The 23,375-nt window shown below is 36.3% G+C and overlaps 1 protein-coding gene across 19 annotated transcripts; it reads right to left on the reverse strand.

Annotated features, from left to right (window-relative positions):
• Nucleotides 1–234: 234 nt before the first annotated feature.
• Nucleotides 235–22,598, reverse strand: LOC103720748. Of its 19 annotated transcripts, XR_005507767.1 has the most exons (7): nucleotides 22,297–22,473; nucleotides 21,986–22,213; nucleotides 4,630–8,020; nucleotides 1,914–2,033; nucleotides 1,431–1,493; nucleotides 712–768; nucleotides 235–609 (listed from the first exon to the last, which is right to left on the reverse strand). XR_005507767.1 is itself a non-coding variant. In XM_039117792.1 (6 exons), the coding sequence occupies exons 1-4, from the start codon at nucleotides 22,595–22,597 to the stop codon at nucleotides 10,710–10,712; spliced, it is 606 nt and encodes a 201-aa protein (XP_038973720.1). In that variant the 5' UTR covers nucleotide 22,598; the 3' UTR covers nucleotides 3,211–3,846; nucleotides 7,892–8,020; nucleotides 10,610–10,709. The 19 variants fall into 19 exon arrangements, 1 of the variants encoding a protein (XP_038973720.1); XR_005507765.1 differs by having other exon boundaries at nucleotides 712–1,493; XR_005507764.1 differs by having other exon boundaries at nucleotides 1,431–2,033.
• Nucleotides 22,599–23,375: the final 777 nt, after the last annotated feature.

Genomic DNA, 23,375 nt, shown 5'->3' on the forward strand with positions numbered 1-23,375 from the left:
TCTGCTGTCATTTCTAACTTCCACTGGTTCACATAAAACATGTTGTCGCTTATCAAGTACCGTAACCTTTATTGGATTCATGCGATCATGAATCATGATGCTTGCCCTACAATATTTCCATTTTGACAAATCATACTAACAGAATAGTTAATTGCGAGAAAGAATAATATGAATGATGAAACCATGTTTTGTAAATTCAATATAAATATAAGTAAATGTGTGCACCTATATCAGTTGACAAAATCAGTATAATAAGTCTTTACTAGTCAGTTGTCAGAATTGCTTTCTTAATCCTTGCAGGAGCAGCAAATAAATTTCTTTGCACTTACATCTTGTACCAAACAACAATTATATCATAATGGTTCATCAACTGAAATTTATAGGCTGGTTGGATCAATTAAGCAGTGCAAATCCTACCATAAAAAAAAGAAAGTATTAACCATATAACTAAGCAGAGGGCGTCCAATAGGAATTTCAGGGCAAGTCTGGGTTCCACTCCTGAGCTCCTTGATTCTTGAATTTTTCCACCAATTCAAGCAGCCATCGAACTTGTAGCTTGTATGGATTGAACTACTGCTTTTATACTTTGAAGGAAAATCATCTTCCATTCTATATGACAAGCATAATGTTATTATCTGGAAATAATTTGAAATTTAAAAAATTCATTTGTATGTCTGGACATTATTTTTGTACAGTAACATTTTATCCTACCTTAAAGGTGTTAGGGCTGCTAAGTCTGCTGTGAGCTATGCTTGCTAGATAACCTGCCTATATAACATTGTAACAGGTTAGTAAAAATATCCGTGATTTATATGTCATGCGATAAGTGTTGTTACCTCTGGATATAGTAAATCGCAACCCACTTGCAACCAAAACCATATTTGACCGCGTTTGTTTAACAAGCATGCATGTGCTATTTCAATACATCTCTCACCATGAACTACCTTCAGGGTGGTGGGTAAATATCGTGGGAAACTAAATTTTTTATTAACTGACTTACTCTTATGCTTCTCTAGGTAGGTAAGTTAATTTCCATGGATAACATTTACCATGGAATTGGGTGGGGGGAGGGAGTGGAAGTCCTGCCCACCAGAAAAGTGGGTAAGTCATTTTCCCTTAGTAGGTAAAATAGATTTTTTATTTTATTTCTACAATATCTCTAACTCTAATATTATACTATTATTATATCATATAATAATATATATATTATTATATCATATTATATATGGCATATTATGTAACTTATAAATATAATATTATATTATATTATATTATTTATAATATATATAGATAAAGAGTATTAATTATAGGAAATATGGATAGATCTTAGCAACTTATCCAAAAAAAAAAAGTAGTAATGCAAAAAAAAGATGGGTAACCAATTCTGAAAGTACTTTCCAATACATAAAAAAATATAGGTAAATCATTACCTTGTCTGATGTTGCCTGAAAAACAATCTACCCTTAGCGTCCTCAACAAAGATCCTCTGACACCTATAGAAGAAACCAGAGTTGTGCACCAAGCATCATTTTAAAAGATGGCATCTCCCTGGATGTTTCGCATCATGTTGGTAAAGTCATTAGGGTTGCCTGAGTTCCATCCAGCCATCTATTTATACGTACACACACAATACAAACATGTGCGCGCATGCCAACACATATGTATGCATGTATATAGAGGTGAAGTTGATCTCCAGGTTGGTGTTGAGTGTTGGAAAGTTTATGCTTTTCATTACAAACTACATCTTATTTGATTATATTTCATTTGTTGGATTATAGTTACTTCTTAAGCTTTTTCAGTACATTTATTATTTTCTTAAATTTACGATCTTTGGACTGCCTCGACCTATGGGATCCTACATAGGACTGTACTTGGCCACCAGTTTGCTGCCTACGACCTTGTAAAACATTTACTTTAGATGTTGAGATAGGTTCTGTCCTTGCACCCGCTCCCCAAGCATTTTTGCTATTCTAAATCTTTTGAGAGATCTGATTTGTTGCACCCACACCAGAATCTGGCCCTGCTTCAAGTAACTAAAAGGAATTGTAAAGGTGAAAAATGGAAGATGTGAGAGTCAGTAGAAGGAACTAGAGACAAGACCTGAAAATTTTATTAAAATACGAACTATAACTTAAGCCATTATTTAGGAATACCTATTTTACAAGTCAAAGGATGTAGAGGAACGTGCAGGTAAAAGCCTTGGATTAATTGATGTTTGCTATCAATCACTGGTAAACATTTATTACTGTATATTTAGAAATAGTAGAAGTACCATTGGAGTGAACATATGTCAGAATCCATATTTTCATTTCCAAAATTGGATAATATTTAGATGAGAATGGAAAAGGGCAGTCCAGTTTACACAAGTAAATAAATAGATCAAGTAAGCAAATATTATGACGCACATAGTTATATTGTCAAGTTTAAGCATCCAACTGGTGTTTTAGCCATAATCATCACCTAACGAACACAAACTTAATTTTAAATCAAATAAGAAAGTTCTGTAATTTTATACGGAAAAACAAAGAAAAAACTAGAGCAGTTAAGCAACATCGGAAACAAAACAAATATGGAAAAGAAAAAAATATCAGTTTTCATAATGTTGTTGCTTTTTGTTGCCTTCAATGCATATAGTCATTTTCAAATTTAAAAGCCAGTTAGAACAAACATACATACAATACATATATATTTGAATATAAGTCGCAGAATCGTATTAGTGAGGATAAGAAGAGAAGAATAACAAGGTGAATTAAAATTGAAAGCAGATGAGGGGAAAGTTCTTACAAGATACAATGCAACATAGAAAAGAGTCATAGGAAGACAGGAGCAAATAAAAGGCAAGAAAGGATAATAGGAAACAAACAGATGCGATGTATCCTTAAACAGGAAGTAGCAAAAATCAAAAATAAGCTTATATTTGAGCTGATATGTCAAGCACAAAACTCTACATAAATAACGTTAACTGTAAGAAAAGGCAAACTGCAAAGTCCAGTGTTCCTAGAAACAAAATCAAGAAAATATGTTAATATAAAATGACATATATCTAAGTTTACAATGTTCCACAAGTCACAGAAATTCTAAGCAATCCTCCTAACAGTTTGGCCTACCTTAACATGCACCAGAAATAAGAGTGGAACCCCACAACGACGATTAGGAGAAACATAGCAAGAGAACTCAATAGGTAAAGAGAACCTAGAGGGTTGCTTGACAAAGATCAGCCAAGAATTTCATTAATGAAAAAAACCACTTTATCTGAAAGTCTATACATTATGTTTAGTAGGAGATCTTGATTTCCTCTTGCCCTTTTCAAATTATTAAAAGCACAACGTCAGGATTCAGGAACAAACAGGTGTCAGCAAGATTCAAACCACTGTTGGTTAGTTATGCCAGTTTTATTTGACAATTAAATACTAGCTTCAAAACAAAAGGTGCAGCTTCCAGACTGGAGATCCGCGCTGCATCTCGCTGTAACTGAGAAAAAAAGCACATTCATCCAAATCAATGAATTGAAGAGTACTTAACCAAATGACGTGATAACAATCAAAATCATGCCACAACTATTTCATTTTTCCATGCTTGATGAAGTACTCTCAAACCTGGAAAAACAAATTAAAAAAGAAAAAACCCCTAAGAACGCATTTTTCGACTAAGAAAGAGACAGAATTTTGCAAATAGAAATTTTGTGCACTATTTGTTTCTTTTCCAACCCATCAAACATCAAATATACTGCAAAGAGAAATCTAAGAGACAAGGGTCTAGAAAGTGCCCTCTCAAGGTCTTGAAACATATGGATTTCGAAAGAGAAAACCCAACATCCATGACTTCTGCATGTGCCTCTCCAGTTTCCTGGTGAAAAGGAAGAAGAAAAAAAAACAGCTTTATTTCTTAATTTCTGGTCAAAGCTATAAATCAGTGAGAAAGCAAGTTCATGTTCAAGAGACTAACAATTTAGCCCAGTTTTTATATTTTGCAGAAAGCTAACCAAACTGTTTATTTATTCTTTGCCTCATAAATGTGGCACTAGGTAATGGAGTATAATATTCTCTGGCAACATGTTAGAAATTAAGATTCTCAAAATCCTATAGAGTAGGATATAGTTTCTAAACAGACAACGAAGATTTTTCGTTTTGACAACAGTTTCTAGACAACCAAGACGCAAAGTAGCTAGAACAATCTAAAATCTTTTGACAGCAAGCAAAGGAAAAAAGAATGTAACGTTTCTCAAGAACAATCACCATCAGACCGGTTTTTCCCTTTTTTTTAAGAAAGAGGATAATGTAGATATTATGATGGGAAAAAACTCAGAAGGAGAGACAAAATGCAAGGTTTGACACGTAACAATCACCAAGAAAACAAATATTATGACACTTGTTTAGAACACAAAACATTTACATAACAGCAAGCAATTATCATCATATAGCATAAAAGAAGTATCGCAAAAAAACTGCCTGATAAACAAAAGGAAACTTTAAAGTTCACGACCAAACAGTTGCAAGTGCAAACACTAAAGATCAAATGCCATCAAGGAATCCACAGAACAAATAACCAAGCACTGTAAACTGAAAAATAAACATGTGCAAAAAAAGAAGCATAAAATTAATATTTAGAATTCCAGTTAGTAAGACCGACCTATTATTCGCTGTATACGCTGCTTTCTACTTGATGGCTTCTGCAAATTCTGTAACTTTGCCAAAAAATAGAAGTGTCATCCATGCATTTTACAGCTCTCAGTATGAAAATTAAAGAATAGCTGCTTTATCAGAATAACTGCTGGTCATTTATGAAGGATTTTGTTGCTTAATTGAAATGCCAACGCTCAAGCTTGCTATAACATATTCTTTGATCTCTTCAATATCCTATTTCCACTTTTCAGAAATTGTGCTGGTAATAAAAATTTTAAGTTCCATACCCAATAATGTTGAAAGCATTATTATTGCAGATTTTAGACATGCTGAGAGAAGTAACACTGCTGGTCAAATAAAAGCGAAAAACAAATCAATTTATATGTCATCAAATGTTTGGCATGCAAGCACTCCATTTGCTTAAGGTGTCCCATACCAATCTTTGGTTACCCCTATCTTAATGTTGTACTGTTTATTGGTGTCCGTGATATTGAGGAGTTTTGTGATTATAGCTTTGAAAAACCACTTTTTAGCTGAACTATTTATCTCTGAAGTAGTCTGAATATCTGAACAACCTGTCTTGTGCTTTTTTCTTCCTGCTGGCACATCCCAGTCAAGGTCACTAGAGCTGGGCATGTATAAGCAACTTTAAATTAATGGCAGCTATTGATTTCAGGTACTAACATATAAAATGTTAGGCTCTTACATTTTTATTACGCAGCTGCCACTTTTCGATCATAATGAGTATGAGAGAACAAACATCATGTAACTACATGGATAGTGCATTTGTCAATAAATCAAGGTATCGGATAGTTCGGCGCATACCTTTAGTACATACCATGGTTGGAGCCATCCTGAACCGCCCGATTTGGGGCGTCCTGAGCCCTACCAATGGCGGACCAAAACGGTTCCGGCAACGAAAACGAGACCGACGACGGAGAAGGAGAAAGAAAAAAGAGGAAAAGAGAGAGAGAGCGGGGGAGGGAGGGGGAGGGAGAGGGAGTGAAAGGAAGAGAGAGGAAAGTGGAGGCCGGGGAGCCGTTGTGGGGAGGAGGCGAAGGCCGAGGAGCTGCGGAAAAGAGGCTCCTCCTCCGGTCCTATGTTTCGTTCGAAACAAGGCCCCCTCTGGGCCTATGTTCCGCGGCAGCTCCCCGGCCTTCTCCGCGTAGCAGCTCTCCGGCCTCCACCCCCTCCGCACAGCGGCTCCTCGGCCTTCCGCTGGCTCTTGGCCGGCCTCCCTTAGCCTCCCCCTTCTCTCTTTTCCTCTATTTCGTTCTCCCTCCCCCACCTCTTCTCTTGTGTTGGTACGGCCCGGCACGGCGCAAGCCCGTACCGATCCGTGCCGCCGAGCAACCGATCCGGGGCCTGGTGCCAGTACAGCAAACATGGGTACATACTGTACCAAAGCTGCTACTATACAGTGAAGATCAGTTTGAATGAAAGTAGTATGAACCACCTGAACCAATGATAGATCGAGTGGTATGGGGTCAGATCAAGTGGTTCGAGGGCAGATTGTGGTTGGTTCAGAGTGAATTGACCCAAACAGCTCTCATCTAAGCAATATGACCAGGTACCACTTGAGAAGTGAGTTAAAGGGTGATTCTCTCTTTTTTTCACCATTTGAAGGTGGAAATGAGATGAAGGATAATTGCTACAAGGTTTTCACACCAGAACGCTCAATCTACGACCATTTTGTACTAATGATATGCACATCCTGCCAAAATTTGATCCACAATAGGTGTGAGTTGGAATGCTCAGATTCCACCTAAGCCATCGCTTGAAAGTATAATAAATTTCACATTAATTATCCATTTTTAATTGGCAAATATGTGTATATATATATACATATTTAAAGAATATTGCTAAACCATCAAAGAGAAGAGAAGATATATTAATGCACCAAAAGAAACAAGGTGAATACTTCAAGCGAATGCGACAAACTTGCACTTCAAGACATGCCATAAAAGTTTGAAAATTTAAAAAATGATAAAAGCATGGATAAGTATGCTGGTGCCTAGTACGTGATCATTGATATAGTAGCGATTTTTGTTGCAGGTGCCACTATTATTAAATGATGTTATGAATAGATTCTTTCTTTGTTTAGTTTCATTTAATTGCTGATTTTAACACATGCAATGTAATGTGGTATTTCTACAAGTTAATGATTTTAGCACATACATAATAATCCTTAATTAGGGCACTTAATTCAATACTCCTATCTAACTTATTGCAAAAACATGGCATTTAGACAAGAATAAATGGTTAAAAAAACAAAAATATGAGTTTGGAGGCCAAAAAGAACATAGCAAGGGTGTTTAAGGTGTTTCTATGCGTAATCAATACCCTTTGTTAGTACAATTATCAATATAATGCATGTCGTACCCACCTTGGTCGATATAGTATTAATCCTCGATATTTCACAACCTTGCCATAAATGCACCAAAGAAATTGGATAATATACTATATTCATAAAAAATAGAAAATTAATAGATCAGGCAATGTGAAGCAAGATTCAGTTTCTCCCCTCTATTTAACAGACAAACTAAATAAGTTACATAAAACATTTAGCAGCATCTATAACATGTGATACTTGCCATTAGGATGTCCAAAAATGAAAAAGTTAAGAAGTCAAACAAATATAGATCATTTACCATCAAATTAAGACTAGCAATATCAGCAAGACATTTCATGCACACAAAGTTCGCTGTCTCGATACTAAACCCCGTATCAGTACTACACTAGCACAGGGTCGGTACGGTATGTTACGGAGTTTTTTTGGCATACCGAGTGTTGGTACGCTATCCATACCGAGTACCGAACTGATACGGTACAGTGCATCTCGTACTGCCCAATTCAGGCTAGTACGCATGCACACTTACGATCGCATTAAGAATAACAAAAAAAATGTAAGAACCAACAATACATCTAAGATGGAGGATGGCAACTACTTGAATTGGTAAAATCTTTTGTTGGATTTAAAAGACCTAGGTTCAGTCGCAGCCCCATCCTAATTTTTTTACCAAGCTTCCAACCACTCTAGTTCTTTAAAAAATAAAACAAAACAAAATTAAATAAATGACATGAAGTATTTGCTAAAAATTGTACATTTGCTAAGTAATCATAAGCCATTTGATGTATTTAGTTTACAATATAGTCTTCTTGCGTGAAGTCAAGCTTGAATTAAAACATAGTAATACACTTCATGCCATAAAATATTCACGTCTGACGAAATTTAAAAAATTACATTAGGGGTAGTGGAAGATCATCACCAAAAACATCAATTGTCTTCAATTTTTCTTCTCTTTCCAGCGGGAGAACAAAATCATTTTTCGAGCTAAATGGAACAACTGCCTTCTGTGTTTATTCCCTTTTGGTAACTGTAGAATCATCCTTAAAAACTATAATGATAACACAAAACAAAAAACAAAGAGAAAGTTTAATAAGCTATGAGGATAAGGCAACAAAAAAGGACAGCTAAAAGTTTATAAGCATTTTACATAAAATCCAAAATAGCATGTTCTGAAAAATAAATTCAGAAAACAATTTTTATTATTCAAAGATGGGAATAAGAAAGCAATTAAACGAAAGATGGGAACAAGCAACAAATCCAAAAAAATTTAACAAGTAGACCGTTGAATAGAAATTGAGAGCAAGTATGGATGCCTCACATAAACTCTACAACAGTCAATCATGTACCAACACATTTTCAACACTGGGAGGCCAATAAATATGATATGTATTCATTTTGTGTTGGACCAATGGTAATATTATCATCTTACTAGTTGTTTGGTTGACAATTTCTAGTTAAAAAAATTCATTTGCCTATGTCATACTATCATGATCTGATCAATGTATTTTGTAGGATCTTGTGAAATTTGACAACATCTGGACATTATTTTAGTCTTAAAAATAGGTCCAGTACAGCCATCTCCACACGATGTGTACACATGCCTATAATATATATAGGAATAGGTATGCCTGTTTAATTATTGGAGTACTTTCCTTTTGAAGCAGTCACCTAGGCACCTAGATGCCCGTCTAGGCCACGTAAGGGTCCACCAACTGGCTTTGTCAAGGCATTTTCAAGACCTAAGTTATGCTATGGTACCTTTCTTATGTTATCTTTAGAAAAAAGTTACAGAAATCCTACTCATCCCTATAAAACGGGTATCAAAAGGAAATTAGTAAGCAACCGAATTCCAAACAGTTGCTTTGCATCTTTTATGCATAAACTATAAATGATGATCAAAGTCATCAAACTAAGAAGAGAGAGGAAAGAAATAATTTTATTAGTTGGATTAGTGGGATCCTTCATTTGGACCGTTGGATGAGGAGATTCCTTGATAAGAATATTGAAAAAATGGCAGATATCAGTTCTCCTCTTGGTCCTATCATGTTCTCTCGCTATGGAAGATCTTTCCCAAGGTGCAGTATCAGTACGTATGCCCCATACTGGGCACATATTGTACAATAATGAACAGCTACTCAATATGGAGAGCGACCAAGTGTTGATACACTAAGGAGTCTATTTAGCCAATGGCATTAAATAGCGTCAACCTTGGGTACAACTTCAAGGTCACCCGCTCCATTAAGTTTGCTTAGTAGTGGGTGGTGTCACTCCAAAACAACTAGCTCAACAAAGAGGCAGTGGCAACAGAGAAGCAATCACAACTGCAGATGCGAGAGAGGACTTTGATGTACTCTAATCTAGGGCAGAGACATGAGAGGAAGATGACATATCAACCTCCGCTAAATACCGGCAATGGCCCGTCATCCTAAGTGCATCCATTTTATATTGAATGATAATAAGCAAAACAGGCATATGGAATTCACTGGAGTACCATAATAAACCCTTATTTCCGGCAGTTTTTTTCCCATAAAAGCCCCGACCTCCTAATGCTAATCTTGGATGAAGTTTGCTCAAAATTACTTACATTTATCCCCTTAATCTTAGTTATATATGTGATAAGTTACCTATTTAGCTTACTCTCTCTTAAGATTAATTGATTCGAGACCAATCTACTAAACAACACACCATTCTGTATACAGCTCTCCCATCACACTTAATGTGAAAAGAGAACTATAGATCACTTTCTCAATCTTACCCAATCTTTCCTAATCAGTCGAATTATTGGAAGCATTAGTTTATATCTCACATGTCTCTCAAATCAGCCCAAATTAAAATGTAATTATGTTTCATTGCTCCAAAGATTATACCATATAAGAAGTGTATTTAATTTGATTTATTGTATATTATCAAGTTACTAACTTGATATTTCAGTCTCTTAGAAAAATAAGCTCATGCCCTAGGTTTGCAGTAAATAAGAACAACTTATACAATATTATGATTGATCAATTACCTAATTTGATTAATAGCATTAAACTATACTGCTATATAAATTGAAATCCTCTATACCAAGGATCCCGTCTCGGTACCGGATCCCGTACCGGTGCTACACTAACATAGTATCAGTATAGTACGGTACACGATTTTTTTGGGCATACCGACTGTCAGTATGCCACTAGTACCGAACTGGTATGGTACGCTCAATACCATCCGGTTCGGTACGGTACGGCATACCATGCTTTGTACAGATTTCTTTTGTACAACAACTCACATAGACAATCAATAAATAAAACAATGACTCCATGTGCAATGCAAGTGCCCCTAAACTAGTATATTGTAAAGAATAGGAGTGCCCCAAAACAGATGTTACTCCTTTAACATTCGATGTAACTTCTTTTTCATGTTGATTATTCAAATCTAATAAACAAGTAATGGACCTATATGATCTGTATTGGACTTAGCTATAGCATACAAATTTCTAGCCTTAGACATTTCAAATTGGTTCCTGGTATCAGCACATCCTGAAGTTTCACATTAAATTCCAAAGCCTTTTGAATTCTACTTCATGTATGACAAAAAAATAAAAGCACAATGTCCCTATTCTAGGATGTCAGCAGATTCGATATTTAGATAGGTATACATGTTCTACTATGATTGCTCATTATGCCTGCTCCTTCTTTCTCTCAATTCTCAAGTCCTCCACAGGATATGTATCTTGTTAGTTGAGAGAGCTCAGCCACTCAGTCCTCCTCCTCACTCAGCCACCCATAACAGGGAGGCCTTCTGGGCCTAGGCCTGTCCTCCATACGGGGCACAGCATCGTTACGTGAACTTGTCTGCCCAATCTCAACAAATTGTTCACCAACATTTTGATCCCTCATGCTTCTTTCAGCTTTTTCTTGCTCCTAACAAAGTTCATCATGAAATATTTTGCAATTAAAAAGAAGCATCTCCACTTGAAATCACAAAAGTAATTAATGACAGAACCATTATGCAGACTGACAATTGAAAGAAAATTTAAATAAAAAAATTCATTTTGCAGATTCATGTAAAAAATTTAGGACACATTCTAAACCTCCAGAAGATTATGACTCACAAGTGACAAAGGATGCAAAAGATTGCAATATTGCACAACTATCATGCTACCATCTCTCATATAAATATAAGCTTGTTAAAAGAGGATGAGTTAAAAGGATCCTGCACTTATGTCTCATTAGACTAGTCTATCATCTTAAGCTGTAAAATATACTCAAAAAGGAGAAATATGCTGGTTTATTATTCAGATTAGCGTGTACACTTGGTTTTCCATTTCGCTAATTCATTTTTCACAACCTCATTTTTGTACCTTGCCATCTAGTGACATTGAAGACCCTGCTTCTACAAGGTTGTTACGATTTAATACCATGCATTCACCACCATGTGCTTATTGAAGCAGAAAGTACAATGATTTCATCCAGTATCATATCTTGGCAAAATGCATAAACCCAATTTTTATAAGCATTCAGTAGAGCTGAGAAGTACATAGTATGATGCAGAGGCAAGGTTATGATGGGGATTCACCGCTGAAAAGAAATTCTTAATTGAGTGGTACTGTATTAACCGCAATTGATCTAAGAGCATGCAGTTCTACATGTTATGTGAGACCATGAGTACCTAGATGTTAAGCCTCACTATGCAAATTCAAAGTGAATAGATTAAGCCATCCATGCCAGAAAATTCACCAATTTGGAAACACCAACTTTTATAACGGTACCATTCTCTTCATTTACTGGTGGAAATCCATGATGTCAGCTGCAGTTTCGTGGTGTCTCCCTCCTTAATGCCCGCTTGTAATGCTCCGAATGGACCCAATAATAGGCTATAGTCACTAGGAAAATGAACCATAGAAGTAGGCATGCATATATTAACATGCATTATTGCTGATATATATGTGCAGGAATGAAAGCATAAAGCAAATCATCATACTTCATGACACCAAAATGTATGCATGTTAATTAGAAGTTTCTCAAAGAGAATTTCTTTAAGAAAGGGGTTATATGATGCTGACAGATGGATTACGGGTGAGAGATAAGGTTCAAATAATATATGTATTGAAATTTGGAGTGTCACTACATGCATTAGGTTGGTGAAATTGAATAAGCATATCTGGACGTTGAAAATAATGTGACTATATTGAAATATACAAAACAATGAGGATCTTTCATTTCCACGAAGACACCCATACCTTCCAAACAAGTTATATGATTGATGTTCTTCAAGTGTCTATTTGGTAGGGCTGAAAAAACCATCCTTATGCCACTTTAGGGGATGCCATGTTCCATCATAGCCGCAATTTGGGCTATGCTTTTGTTGTCTATGAAAACATTACTTTCCAAACCATGGTAGCATCGTACCACTCCATATCAATGCATAGTGTGCATACCGTACCATACCAATACTAAACTAGTACATGGTACAAGGGGTGTACCGAGTATCGATACACCAAACAACCCCCCATACCAGACATATTGACATTGTACCAAGATGTTACCAATACATGGTCCGGTACTGCGACGACGAACCTTGTTTCAAACATAACAACGCATTTAGCGAGAACAAGACCCTTATCGCTCAATGCATGAAGGTAGAGAAAAGGTTAACTCATGGCTGCTTCTTGAGATGGCCAAAAACACTAAGAAAGATGATGTAAGGTTTTAAAGAATTTAGTGGCTTGGACTAAGAGGAATCTCAGCAAGATCAAACATAAGAGCCTAAATGCTTTCCAAAACTTAATTTCCCATGAAAACTAATGAAAAATAGTAAGTATATATATATACAAGTAACAAAGAATAGTATTATTCAAAATGTGCGTGCGTACATGCAGAGTTAGGCCAGAATGCACTTGAGAGCATTTCGCCCTAAATACTTCCCAATGAAACTCAATGATGGACCTCCAAACTAAAAATCCACACTATTGATTTTAAAATTTCTAAGAACTAAAACTCATTTATTTTAGAGGTCTCTTGTCCATGCATCAAGCAAGTACAAAATGAATGTGAGCAATATAAGTAGTGAGGAAAGTTTATCATACACTAGGCAATTAGCAAATCCAAATCATTAAAATTAAACTAAATATCTTAAAATGTGTATAGATGAAATTTCAGCTAACTTGGATGCCTCCAGACTATAGATCAAACTAAAACACAATATCGTACTGCCAATTTCAAGCCAAATGCTCTGAAAGCATTCCAGCCAATGTTTGATTACTTGGCTAACCCTGGAGTGGCTTCTTTGCTGTGTTTGTCTAACGTATAAATTAGACAAGCATGATAAAGAAGCCACTCTAAAGTTAGCCACATAATCCTTAAACATTTCTTTCTAGCAAAGATTATACCTCCCAATTTAGAAGTGGCTTCAAAAGCTTATAATTTTTGTCAAAGTTTTCTTCTGTGCATCCTTTCTAGCCTTATGCAAATAGTAAAATCCCTCCCCTGACGTAAAGCTTACTCAGACCAGGGTACCATGTATATCCATTTAACATGACTTCATCTTCTCTTCTACAACACCAAACATTTCTTATACTAGTTCAAATTTTCTTCAATCTTCCGTAAATCCTATCTAACTTCCTGCAAGGAGTTGATGAAGACGAGAAGACAACTATTCTAGACCCTCTGTCCAGCATATTGCAAATACCTCATCCTTTAAGGATATTGGTGACTTGCCCCGACTGCCATTGGTGGATGAGATTGGGCATGCCATATCTAGAAACATCGACAAACATCAATGCATGCTAAGACAGCTGAGGTCAGGGTAAGTTGCCATGGCCTGGTATGACAGGGTTTGCCACCAACTGTATAGAATTGAAGAGCCTTGGAAACAAGAAGGTAGGGCATGGTTTGCCACCAACTATATAGCAATCACCATCTAGCTTGATACTAATAACAAGCACAAAAGATTTCTTCAAAAACTATTGTCTCGGTATAGGAAACTAAGTCGAACTTCCCAATGTAGGAACCAGCCAAGTCATACTTATATTGAACAAGATAGTAACGTCGCATGATTAAATAGAATCTGTAGGAATAAATCGAGCTGCAAGTAATTGCAATCGACCAATTGATATTCTTATTTAGCAAGATCGTAAAGACACGTCTGGAGATTAAACATAACCTATAGATATGAAATGGATTTGAAGTAATTGTTTCATCTCCAACCACTTGGTAGTATTTCCTCTACCAGATTGTATATTTAGCTCCCTTTGGCATTGCCGCCAAATTTGAGTTGAAACCATGAGTTTAGTTGTTTCATCTCCAACCACTTGGTAGTATTTCCTCTACCAGATTGTATATTTATCTCCCTTTGGCATTGCCACCAAATTTGAGTTGAAACCATGAGTTTAGCTGAAGCAAATTAAACATTGCATCCCAAACAATTGATGCCAATCAAAGAAATATTCAAGACATGAAATCCAATCTTAAAAAACTTCATGTTCCATTTTTCCATCGAAATCTAGAATATCAAATTTCAATCCTGTATGTTAGCATCTAAACATTGAGGCTTCAAAGGATTTTCGTAAGCATTATTAGCTCTTTCAACTTCAAGAACTAAAGAGGGAGGTGGAAAAGCCCTTGGAAGAGAATTTGAAGGACAAGATGTTACGTAATAAGAGGCCTTGGAGGTGGATTTCTAACTTCAGCCACTCCTTAATCGGTTCTTTGCCCTTAAGTTGATCTTAACTTTGCATGGAATGAACCACATATGATGTTATTTGAAGAAACTTCAGTTGTCCTGAATGGAGATAGCCTGCCTCAAATTTTCTCGAGACAAATCTTGAAAACCTTTTGCTTGTTCTTAGAATCCTTCATTGATCTTTCCTCCTATTCTAGCCAAGCGTTCTTCATATAGAAAGTAACTCAACGTTGAAGTTCATCGAACTCACTTTCATTAGAATCATGATTCTAGAAATAAACTGCGTTCTTGAACAGGAGAAGATAAAGGATAAAAGATTGAATTGATACACTAATGCCAAAAACTAAAAATAAGGCGTTAAGCAAAAAAGGAACAAGAGATTGATATAATGAAAAAGGAGGTAGACGAAGGGAGAAATCAAGTGGAATCCACCACTATGTTCAAAGAGAAATAAATTTATATAACCAATTCTTTATTTTCCATACATTCTCTATTCCATGATTTTATTTTATCCAGCGACAATATGCGCTTGTGGCCTCCCATATATAAAAAATTCTGGAGTGAAGGATGGCCACATGGAGGAGATTATAGAGATCATAGGTGGCCAATGGGAGTCAGGTTCCATTATTTTCCGATAATCTATTCAGCTAAAAAGGTGTTTTATCATACAAGGATATTTTAGGAATAAGAGATTCGATGGACTCTTGGGAATGTTAAAAATCTTCCTAACCAATTGGTTCTTTCTTAACTCTTTCCCACAAGGTATTGTTATTGCCAGATGGTAGAATCCGACATCCAAACATTTCCACATGACGTTTGTATAACTCATATAAATGCATCACAACATTCCAAAGAAAGATAATAATTACTGTCAAAAACTCTAGGAGACAGAAGCATGAAGTATAATTAATAAGCCTAGAAACCCTAAAGGCATATTCTACATTCATGAACATATAATTAAGGCATAACAATCACTATTGTTAATAGCTAATAAATACTATTTGGCTAGACTTTTGACTTAGACTAAATTATGGGCTACTCCAAAATGGGCTTCTCCAAAATGGGCTGGCCAAACATGGTTTCCATCACTCTTGCATGAAAGTTCACTTCTTTCAAAAATTTTTGTGCATGCTTGACTTCTTCCCAGACGTTTTTGTGCATGCTTAACTTCTATATTTGGTGAAGATTTAAATAAAAAAGATTTGCACTTCTCTAATTGCTTCAATGGCATGATAATCTCGCTAAATTGCTTTGTATGGGTCTCCAAGTGTTGTTTCATACCACCAAAGTTATGTGCAACATTACCAATATTGCATTGCAACTAGACTATTGCTTCATCAGTTCTTCATGATGTCGGAGGAGCTCATTGCGGTCCAGATTGGTCATGATGATGAATGAATTTGACTCCACATGCTTGATGAAGTATCAGTGATGTTCTGCTACCAAATTTCATGGAGCCTCATTGAGATTTAAAGGCTACAAGATGCAAATATGCTGCAAGTATTGGTTCAGATCTGATTTGAACTCAATTACATAGAAATTTCAACCTCTTTCAATCAGCTATACGGCAATAAGTGTCCAACTAAAACATTGATCTACTGTCAAGAAAAAGACAATAGCAGATGTTGATTTTGATCTAAAATCAGATTTGAAACAGTGGCAGATCTGATGGATTTTATTATACTAGGGGCATAACTCGCTCAGTTGTAGAAGAAACAAGGAAAAATATGAAAGAATTAGAGAAGTAGAAGAAGAATAACAAAAAGATAGGAAAAGGAAATGGGTCCTTCAGCCTTCTTATTTTCTTAATAATCACTTTCTTACAAAGTTTACACCACTCCACAACACACCCCACCCTTTCAAATAGGAAATAAACTAGGGATAACCAAACCATCCTGAACCGCCCGGTTCAAAAAGCACCGACCCACATACCAGCTCGTTACCAAAGCAGGATGGATGGTCAGTTAAGTACAAGCCTTGAAGAGGTCTAAATCTATCCAAACTGAGCAGAACCGCCCAGTTCTGATTGGTTCAAGATGCTTCGGGGCCTATACCGCGCCAATAATTAGTGGGGGGGCAAAGAAGGCCTCCCATGCCTTCTCTGCCTCCTCTCTATCTCTTGTTTTTTAAAGTTTTCAAGGAGAAGTGGAGGGAAACTTCAGATTTTCACCTTCTGGGTCAACCAGTTTCATAGCAAGGGAGATTGAGTGGATGCAGAACAATATGTAGAACTATACATGTCATGCTCACAACCAGCCAAGCAATCATAGAAATCAGGGGGGCCAATCACCATTGCAAGGCTCTATGTCGAAGACATCCTTCTAGAGATTTGACATAGCAATACTAAAAAGGGGTCACATGGTACCCAATCTAGTCAGAAGGTTGAGCTAGTCAAGGTGGTAGGCCTAGTCAAGCCACCTACCAAATCTAGATATGTAGGGACATCCAGGAAAAGAAAACAATTTCTTAGGTCAACAAGAAAGGGAAACGAAAGAGAACTAATGATCTTTTGGAGAGAGTGAATGAAGAGCCTGTTCACTCGGATTTTGAGACCAATGAGCTCTCAAATGACTGGTTGCCCAAATCATCTCACAATGCGAACAATGATGATAATGACAGTTCGAATGATGATGCATATGGTGGCCAAGGAGGTAGCAAAGAATATGGCATGGGTGAATGACTCACAGACTTATGGTCTTGGTTGATTCACTGGTGTATGACCTAGAGCCCATGAGGATACGATTTCATATAAGAGGCGAGCACCTTGAGGTGGTTCAAGATACAATGTTGCTACTACAAATGATCTAGCATGCGGAGTAGTGTTCCTGCACAGATCTAGATCCGAATTGTAAACCGGGTCCTATTTTGCACTATCAAGGTATGACTTGCATAGATATGCTGTCTGAGATATCATATTCAAGCGACTACTATTCTCAATAAAATCTCGGCTAGATTATATATTAGATTTCGCTACCTAGTTCTTTCCTCCAATGGGAGGGCCAGCCCAATGCTAGACATTGGATCAATATCAGGGTGGCTATACATAAAGGTCAGATTATGGGATGTTGGGAGGGCACATTAGCTGGGATGGAGTTAGTTCCCAGGCCCATATTATAATCAGGATCCCATATAAGAGCAACATAAACACTTTACAAGGAACCAGATGTTGGTGCGCATTTTGTACTTTAAATCAATTTGATAATTCAAACACACATGATCATTAAAATAATCCCTAAAAACATCAAAATAGAGTTAAAATAACATTTAAAAAAACAAAATAGCAATAAAATAATTCCTCAAAACAAAAATTGAAAAACAAAAAAAAAAAGGTGTGCAGGTACCGAAGCGGTATGCCATAGTGTAACATGTGTTGGTACACTACAAGCATCTTATCGTACCACCCACCAACAGATACGCGACCCTTGAAATAAACTGACTCTAAGCAGCTAGCTAAAGCACCTAATAGAGAGCTTTAGTTAGCTAGTTTTCCTACGTCAATTAGGACTCAAATTTAGAAATGAATCAGGAACAAAAAGAGATTAAATTCCCCTAATATAAAGACTAGTCAGATACCTTCCATGTTTCCTTATATACCATGGTTACTGTTAGCAAGAACAGTACATAACAATACGTTGACTCACTAAAAAAGAAAATAATGACCAGAAAAAAGGCATTAAAAACACCTCCTAATAATTTGAAAATAAAACAAATTTGGATGCACCAACAACGTTAATATAAAAGAGGCTATATGCATGAACGAATAAGCCAAAAAACTTACAGTTTATTTGTATCTTAAAATCATCTATATTTTAGTAGCTGCAACTAAGAAGAAGGTCAAGCAATAGCCAACATCCTCTTCTTCGAAAACATGTTTGACAAAGAAGAAACAACCTCTTCTTCCAAAACATGCTTGACAAAGGAGATGACACAGCCCTAAGGTTGGGTCTGCACAAAACAGGGTTAGGAAGCCCATTGGATGAAGATATTGGCACTCCAAATAGATTTCTAGGCACTATCTGAAATTCCAGCAGAAAGTGTAAAGTGCTCACACACTACCCAAAACCATAAATTTAGGTTTATTAAGGCTCTGTTGCACAATTCTATGAAGAGAAAGGGTAACTACTGCTGTCAAAAAATTTTAGCACACAGAAATCAAGCAATGAAATGCACAAATTTCAATGGAGGCATTCGTGGATAAAAAGTAATCCAAATGATGACAGCACAAAGAACATCAACTCTGCATGTCAGTAATGAGATTAAACTGGGAAAGCAACAGACTTGATTAAAGGTCAACATAAACAATGAAAATAACAATCAAGAAAAGAAAAGAAGAGAAATAAATGAGAGGAAGAGGAGAGAGAAGAGAAACGAATGCAAGAAGCCAAGGATGGCTGTCAGAGACGATGAAGCACTATTTATTTCCAACTCTTAGAAGATTGAGTTACATAAATTTAGAGATTCCTTTATACAGGTAAAACTATGATCTAATTTTTTTACTCCAAAATAACTCCTAATAAGTAAGGTTTACCATGTATTACTATAGTGTGAACAGTTCCATGAACAGTGCACTACAGCAATAAGGCTCGTCAGCCTATCAAATAAGATCTGATATCTTCTAATCTCAGCTCGTCTCCATAAAACCTTCCTATGACTGGTGCGTATGGCCATTGGAGAAGAAGCACTCAGTATTTCTACTTGCTCAAAAACTAAGAGATAAACTAAGAGGTCCCTTTATATAGGTACAAACTTAGTCTAATTTTAACTCAAAAGTAACCCCTTATAAGCAAGAGCCATCCTTGACCATTTCTGGAGTGTGAACAGTTCCACAGACACTGCATTACAGAACCAAGGCTCTTCAATCTATCAAATAAGGTCAGATATCCTCTACTTTCAGCCATTGACCCAACAAAACCCTTCCATGACTTAAAACACCCACATATCAATAAGGAGAAGAAAACAACAAAATGAGGATCAAAATTTCACCGTACCGATGCATACTGCCCCACACACTAGGTGTACCGTACCATATGGTAGTGAATCAAGACTCAATTATAGGGGGCTTACTAAGTCTCGGTACACTAAATCGACCCCTATACTGGGCATATCGACATTGTACCAACATGCTACGGGTATGGGGTCCGCAACTTAGATGATGAACTTTGATTAAACTAAATCTACAGGTACTCAATGACCTGACCCCTTCCAATGCATCGAAAAGCAAGTTGAGGGTTAAAAAAAAGGAACAAGCTAGTCTTGTAGCACATCAGATTTCTACAAGGTATAATGGAACAAAGGTCAGTCTCTGTTGGAGAAAGTATGCGAGGAATTAAAAAAGAGTGTTCCCTAAAAAATGTGGATCTCTTTTATCAGACTTTTCCTCTCATCACTTCCCGGAGACTGCACAGCTCAGTTTTGATTGACCTTTTTTATCTCTTTTTATTTATATCTGCTGGAAAAAGAACTGTGGAAAAGTATGAGTGGAAATAAGAATTTCTTAGTTTAACTTATTTAGCATTTTGCTAGTTGCAAAATCTAGTTTGACTTGACATAAGTTTTTATGATCAGGTTTATGGGATATAAGGGAGGTTATTCTGATGTGCTGTGCAAACTTATGCCGAACTATACAAAAGAATAGATTTCTCCTTTCCTATAAAGAAGATAGTTGACGAAAGTCAACTGATTCATGAGCAGGCACATAATAGGATCATTGGTTTGGGTAACCAATCGGTGATACAACGATGTATACTAAAAACTGATATGATTCCCCTGAAATTTACCCCTTATCCTCTATTTCTTTCCCGCAGCCTATAATGTTCAATCTTAGATGTCAGAATTGATGAGGAAAAAATTCAGGAATTTTAGGTGTACTTATTTTTTCACTTAAATATAAATTCAGATTTAATTAAGGCAAATATTTGAGGGACTAGATAGGAATTTTTGATGTTCTAACGGACTACCGGCAGCAAACAGGTGGCCAAGGAACTGCCTAGCGCTTAGGCAGTAGGTGGGTGCCCAAGCAGGAGCGCCCACAGGTCAAGTCCAAAGATTATAAGTCCAAATATAATATATATATATATATATATATATATATATATATATATATATATATATATATATAAAGACACACACACAATATGTATATATAGACACACACAAGCAGAACACACACAACTAAAAGCTATGTTGTAAACCAGATCCAATGTCTAGCCAAATAGCTAGATACAGCTGCCATTAACTCTGTTCTCTGATCTTCGATATTTATTGCATCTTGACATTTGAAATCTCATTCCAAGAGCTTCTAGAAGATATTAGCTCAAGCTTTCAAGATATTTTCAGATATTTCTCGTTTCTACTATTTTGCCTATTGGACTACGAAATGAGTAAAACTTCAGGCTTTACTGGGTTTTCATCAGTCCTATTGCCCTTCACAATGTGAACCGGCCATAGTTTGTATTTACACTATTCGCACTACCGAGAAGTATATTGCAAAGAAATTATAAAAAAAAACTATTGGATGGTAAAACAATTATTGGATGTTTCACAGGCATTCATCTATTACATGTATGTCCATGTAATGATATGTTAAGTCTTTTACATAATTATCAATTGGACCAGTTGCGTCAGAACAGAACAAGTTAACTAGACCTTTTGAAGTAGTGGTTCTAATGTAACTTGTGTTTCATAACAACAACTGTCCAAGTGTATGGAACTACAAAAACCCAAACTTGGAGAATTCCAAGGCATACATCTTTTCGAGCAATATTTATCACTTTCAAGGTGTTGCATCCCAGTTATTAGGATATGCGAATAAAATGATTGTGGAACACAAGAAAAGAAACCCTAAAAGAGCACATAATACATACAATGGCAGAACATGCATATACCACAGTCCAAATATACCTAAATAACTACCAAAAAACCTCCATTTGCTTTAATGTCTCAAGAACCTCTGGCTTAAGCATCAAATTTCCTGTATCTAGTCTTATTAGGTATCATGAGATGCAAACGACCCACTCAAGTTACATAAATACAAGGCTTCAAGGACATAAATTGAACACAACAATCAAAAAAACTAAAACTAGAACATGCAACGTATGTTCTAATCAAAGCATAAAAAGTCTCCAAATTCTGCTATTACAGACTTAAAACTGGTAAATCAGTACCCACATTATATGGCATCAAAGGGCTCCTAACAATTATAGCGTAGCAATAAAGCATTTAATTGCACGACTTTATAGCATGTGAACAAAGAGGATCAGAGCTTTAGACAGACAGAATGCAGTAAGAAAAAACTACAAGAACCAGCAGAAAATAAGGCAGGGTGGAAACTATAGGGGATTAAAGCGATCACCTCTCTTGTCTCCGTCTCCTCCTCATCGCCATCATTGACAATGGGAGATTCCATTCCTCGACCATTTATGGTGTCCGCCTGGTCATCAGTCGCCTCTCTCCCTTGACCATTGGTCGTGCCCTCTTCACAAACTGTCCTCTCCCTCTCTTGTTCGTCCAGGATAGTCTCAATGACCATCTTATACGACGCTTCTTCGACAACAACCCATCCATTCTCTCCACCATATACCTAAAACCCCAAACCCCAAGTATCGTTACAAACTCACAAGAATCTTTCACGAAAAAAAAAATAGTAAAAACAGAGGAGTTCACCTTCAAAAGTTTACTTATAGTTCTACGGACGATGTCCTTCGAGAACCCTAGCGGGACCAGTGCATCGTAGGCGGCATCGATCCGCCTCAATCCCACCTGCACCAAAAGTTGAGAAAAACTTGAGAAGAGGAAAAGGGCTTTAGAGAGAAACAGGTATTGGAGGCATCGGTGGAGCTGGAGGTGCCTTCTTCGATCGTTCTCTTCTTATCGGAGGCATCAACGCTGGTTTCAAGGTCTGGGTGAATGAAGAGGCTAGGGGCTCGGAATCAACGATTTTTTTTTTTTTTTTTTGTCTTATCATCAACCTTGCATGCCCGGGCTTTTATTTCTTCTGAAATCGTTTTTTTTTATTTTTTTTTTTTTTTTTACCCGGGCGCCTCACATGACTTACACGTGAGCGCAGCCAACAAAATAAAACAAAACTGACAGGAAGAACAGGAAAAAAAAGAGAGAGACGCGGCCATTTCAACGTGAATGTAGCGGTTGATGACTGAAGTTCAAGATGGCACTTTATTATTTTTCAGAAGGAAAAAAGTATTCCCATATAAATTTGATTTTATAGTGCAATTCTTGGGGGTAAAAGTGTCATTGCATAGTGGGAAAATTTAATTGCAAGTCACCGGGGTAAAAGTTTCATGTGGGAAAATGTAATTAACTCAATCAACCAAATTGAAGATCGGAACTATTGAATATGACTGATAAAAAAATGCCTAATAATTAGGATTTATATATTTTGGTGGTTGATAAAAATGATAATCTATGCATCAAACCAATATAAAAATAAATGTATTAATTCCACTAATGTGGTAAAATGTATAATAAGGCAATAAATTAAAAAAACTATTTAATGTGTTGTGATCTACATGCCTTAAAATAGAGGTGAATTTAAGTTCACTTGGCTTTGTAATTAGATCATAGCAAAATATAGTATAAGTTATTGAAACCGTCCAACTTAACATTTAATTTGATTTATAAAAAATTTTTATAGCGCAAATCATGTTCCATTTTGAATCCATCATTGCTTTTGTATTGTTAACTCCTTTCTCAATGAGTTAGTATAGAATAAGTAGTCCAATTCT

Source organism: Phoenix dactylifera, unplaced genomic scaffold, assembly GCF_009389715.1.
Source record: "Phoenix dactylifera cultivar Barhee BC4 unplaced genomic scaffold, palm_55x_up_171113_PBpolish2nd_filt_p 000275F, whole genome shotgun sequence".
NCBI lineage: Eukaryota > Viridiplantae > Streptophyta > Magnoliopsida > Arecales > Arecaceae > Phoenix > Phoenix dactylifera.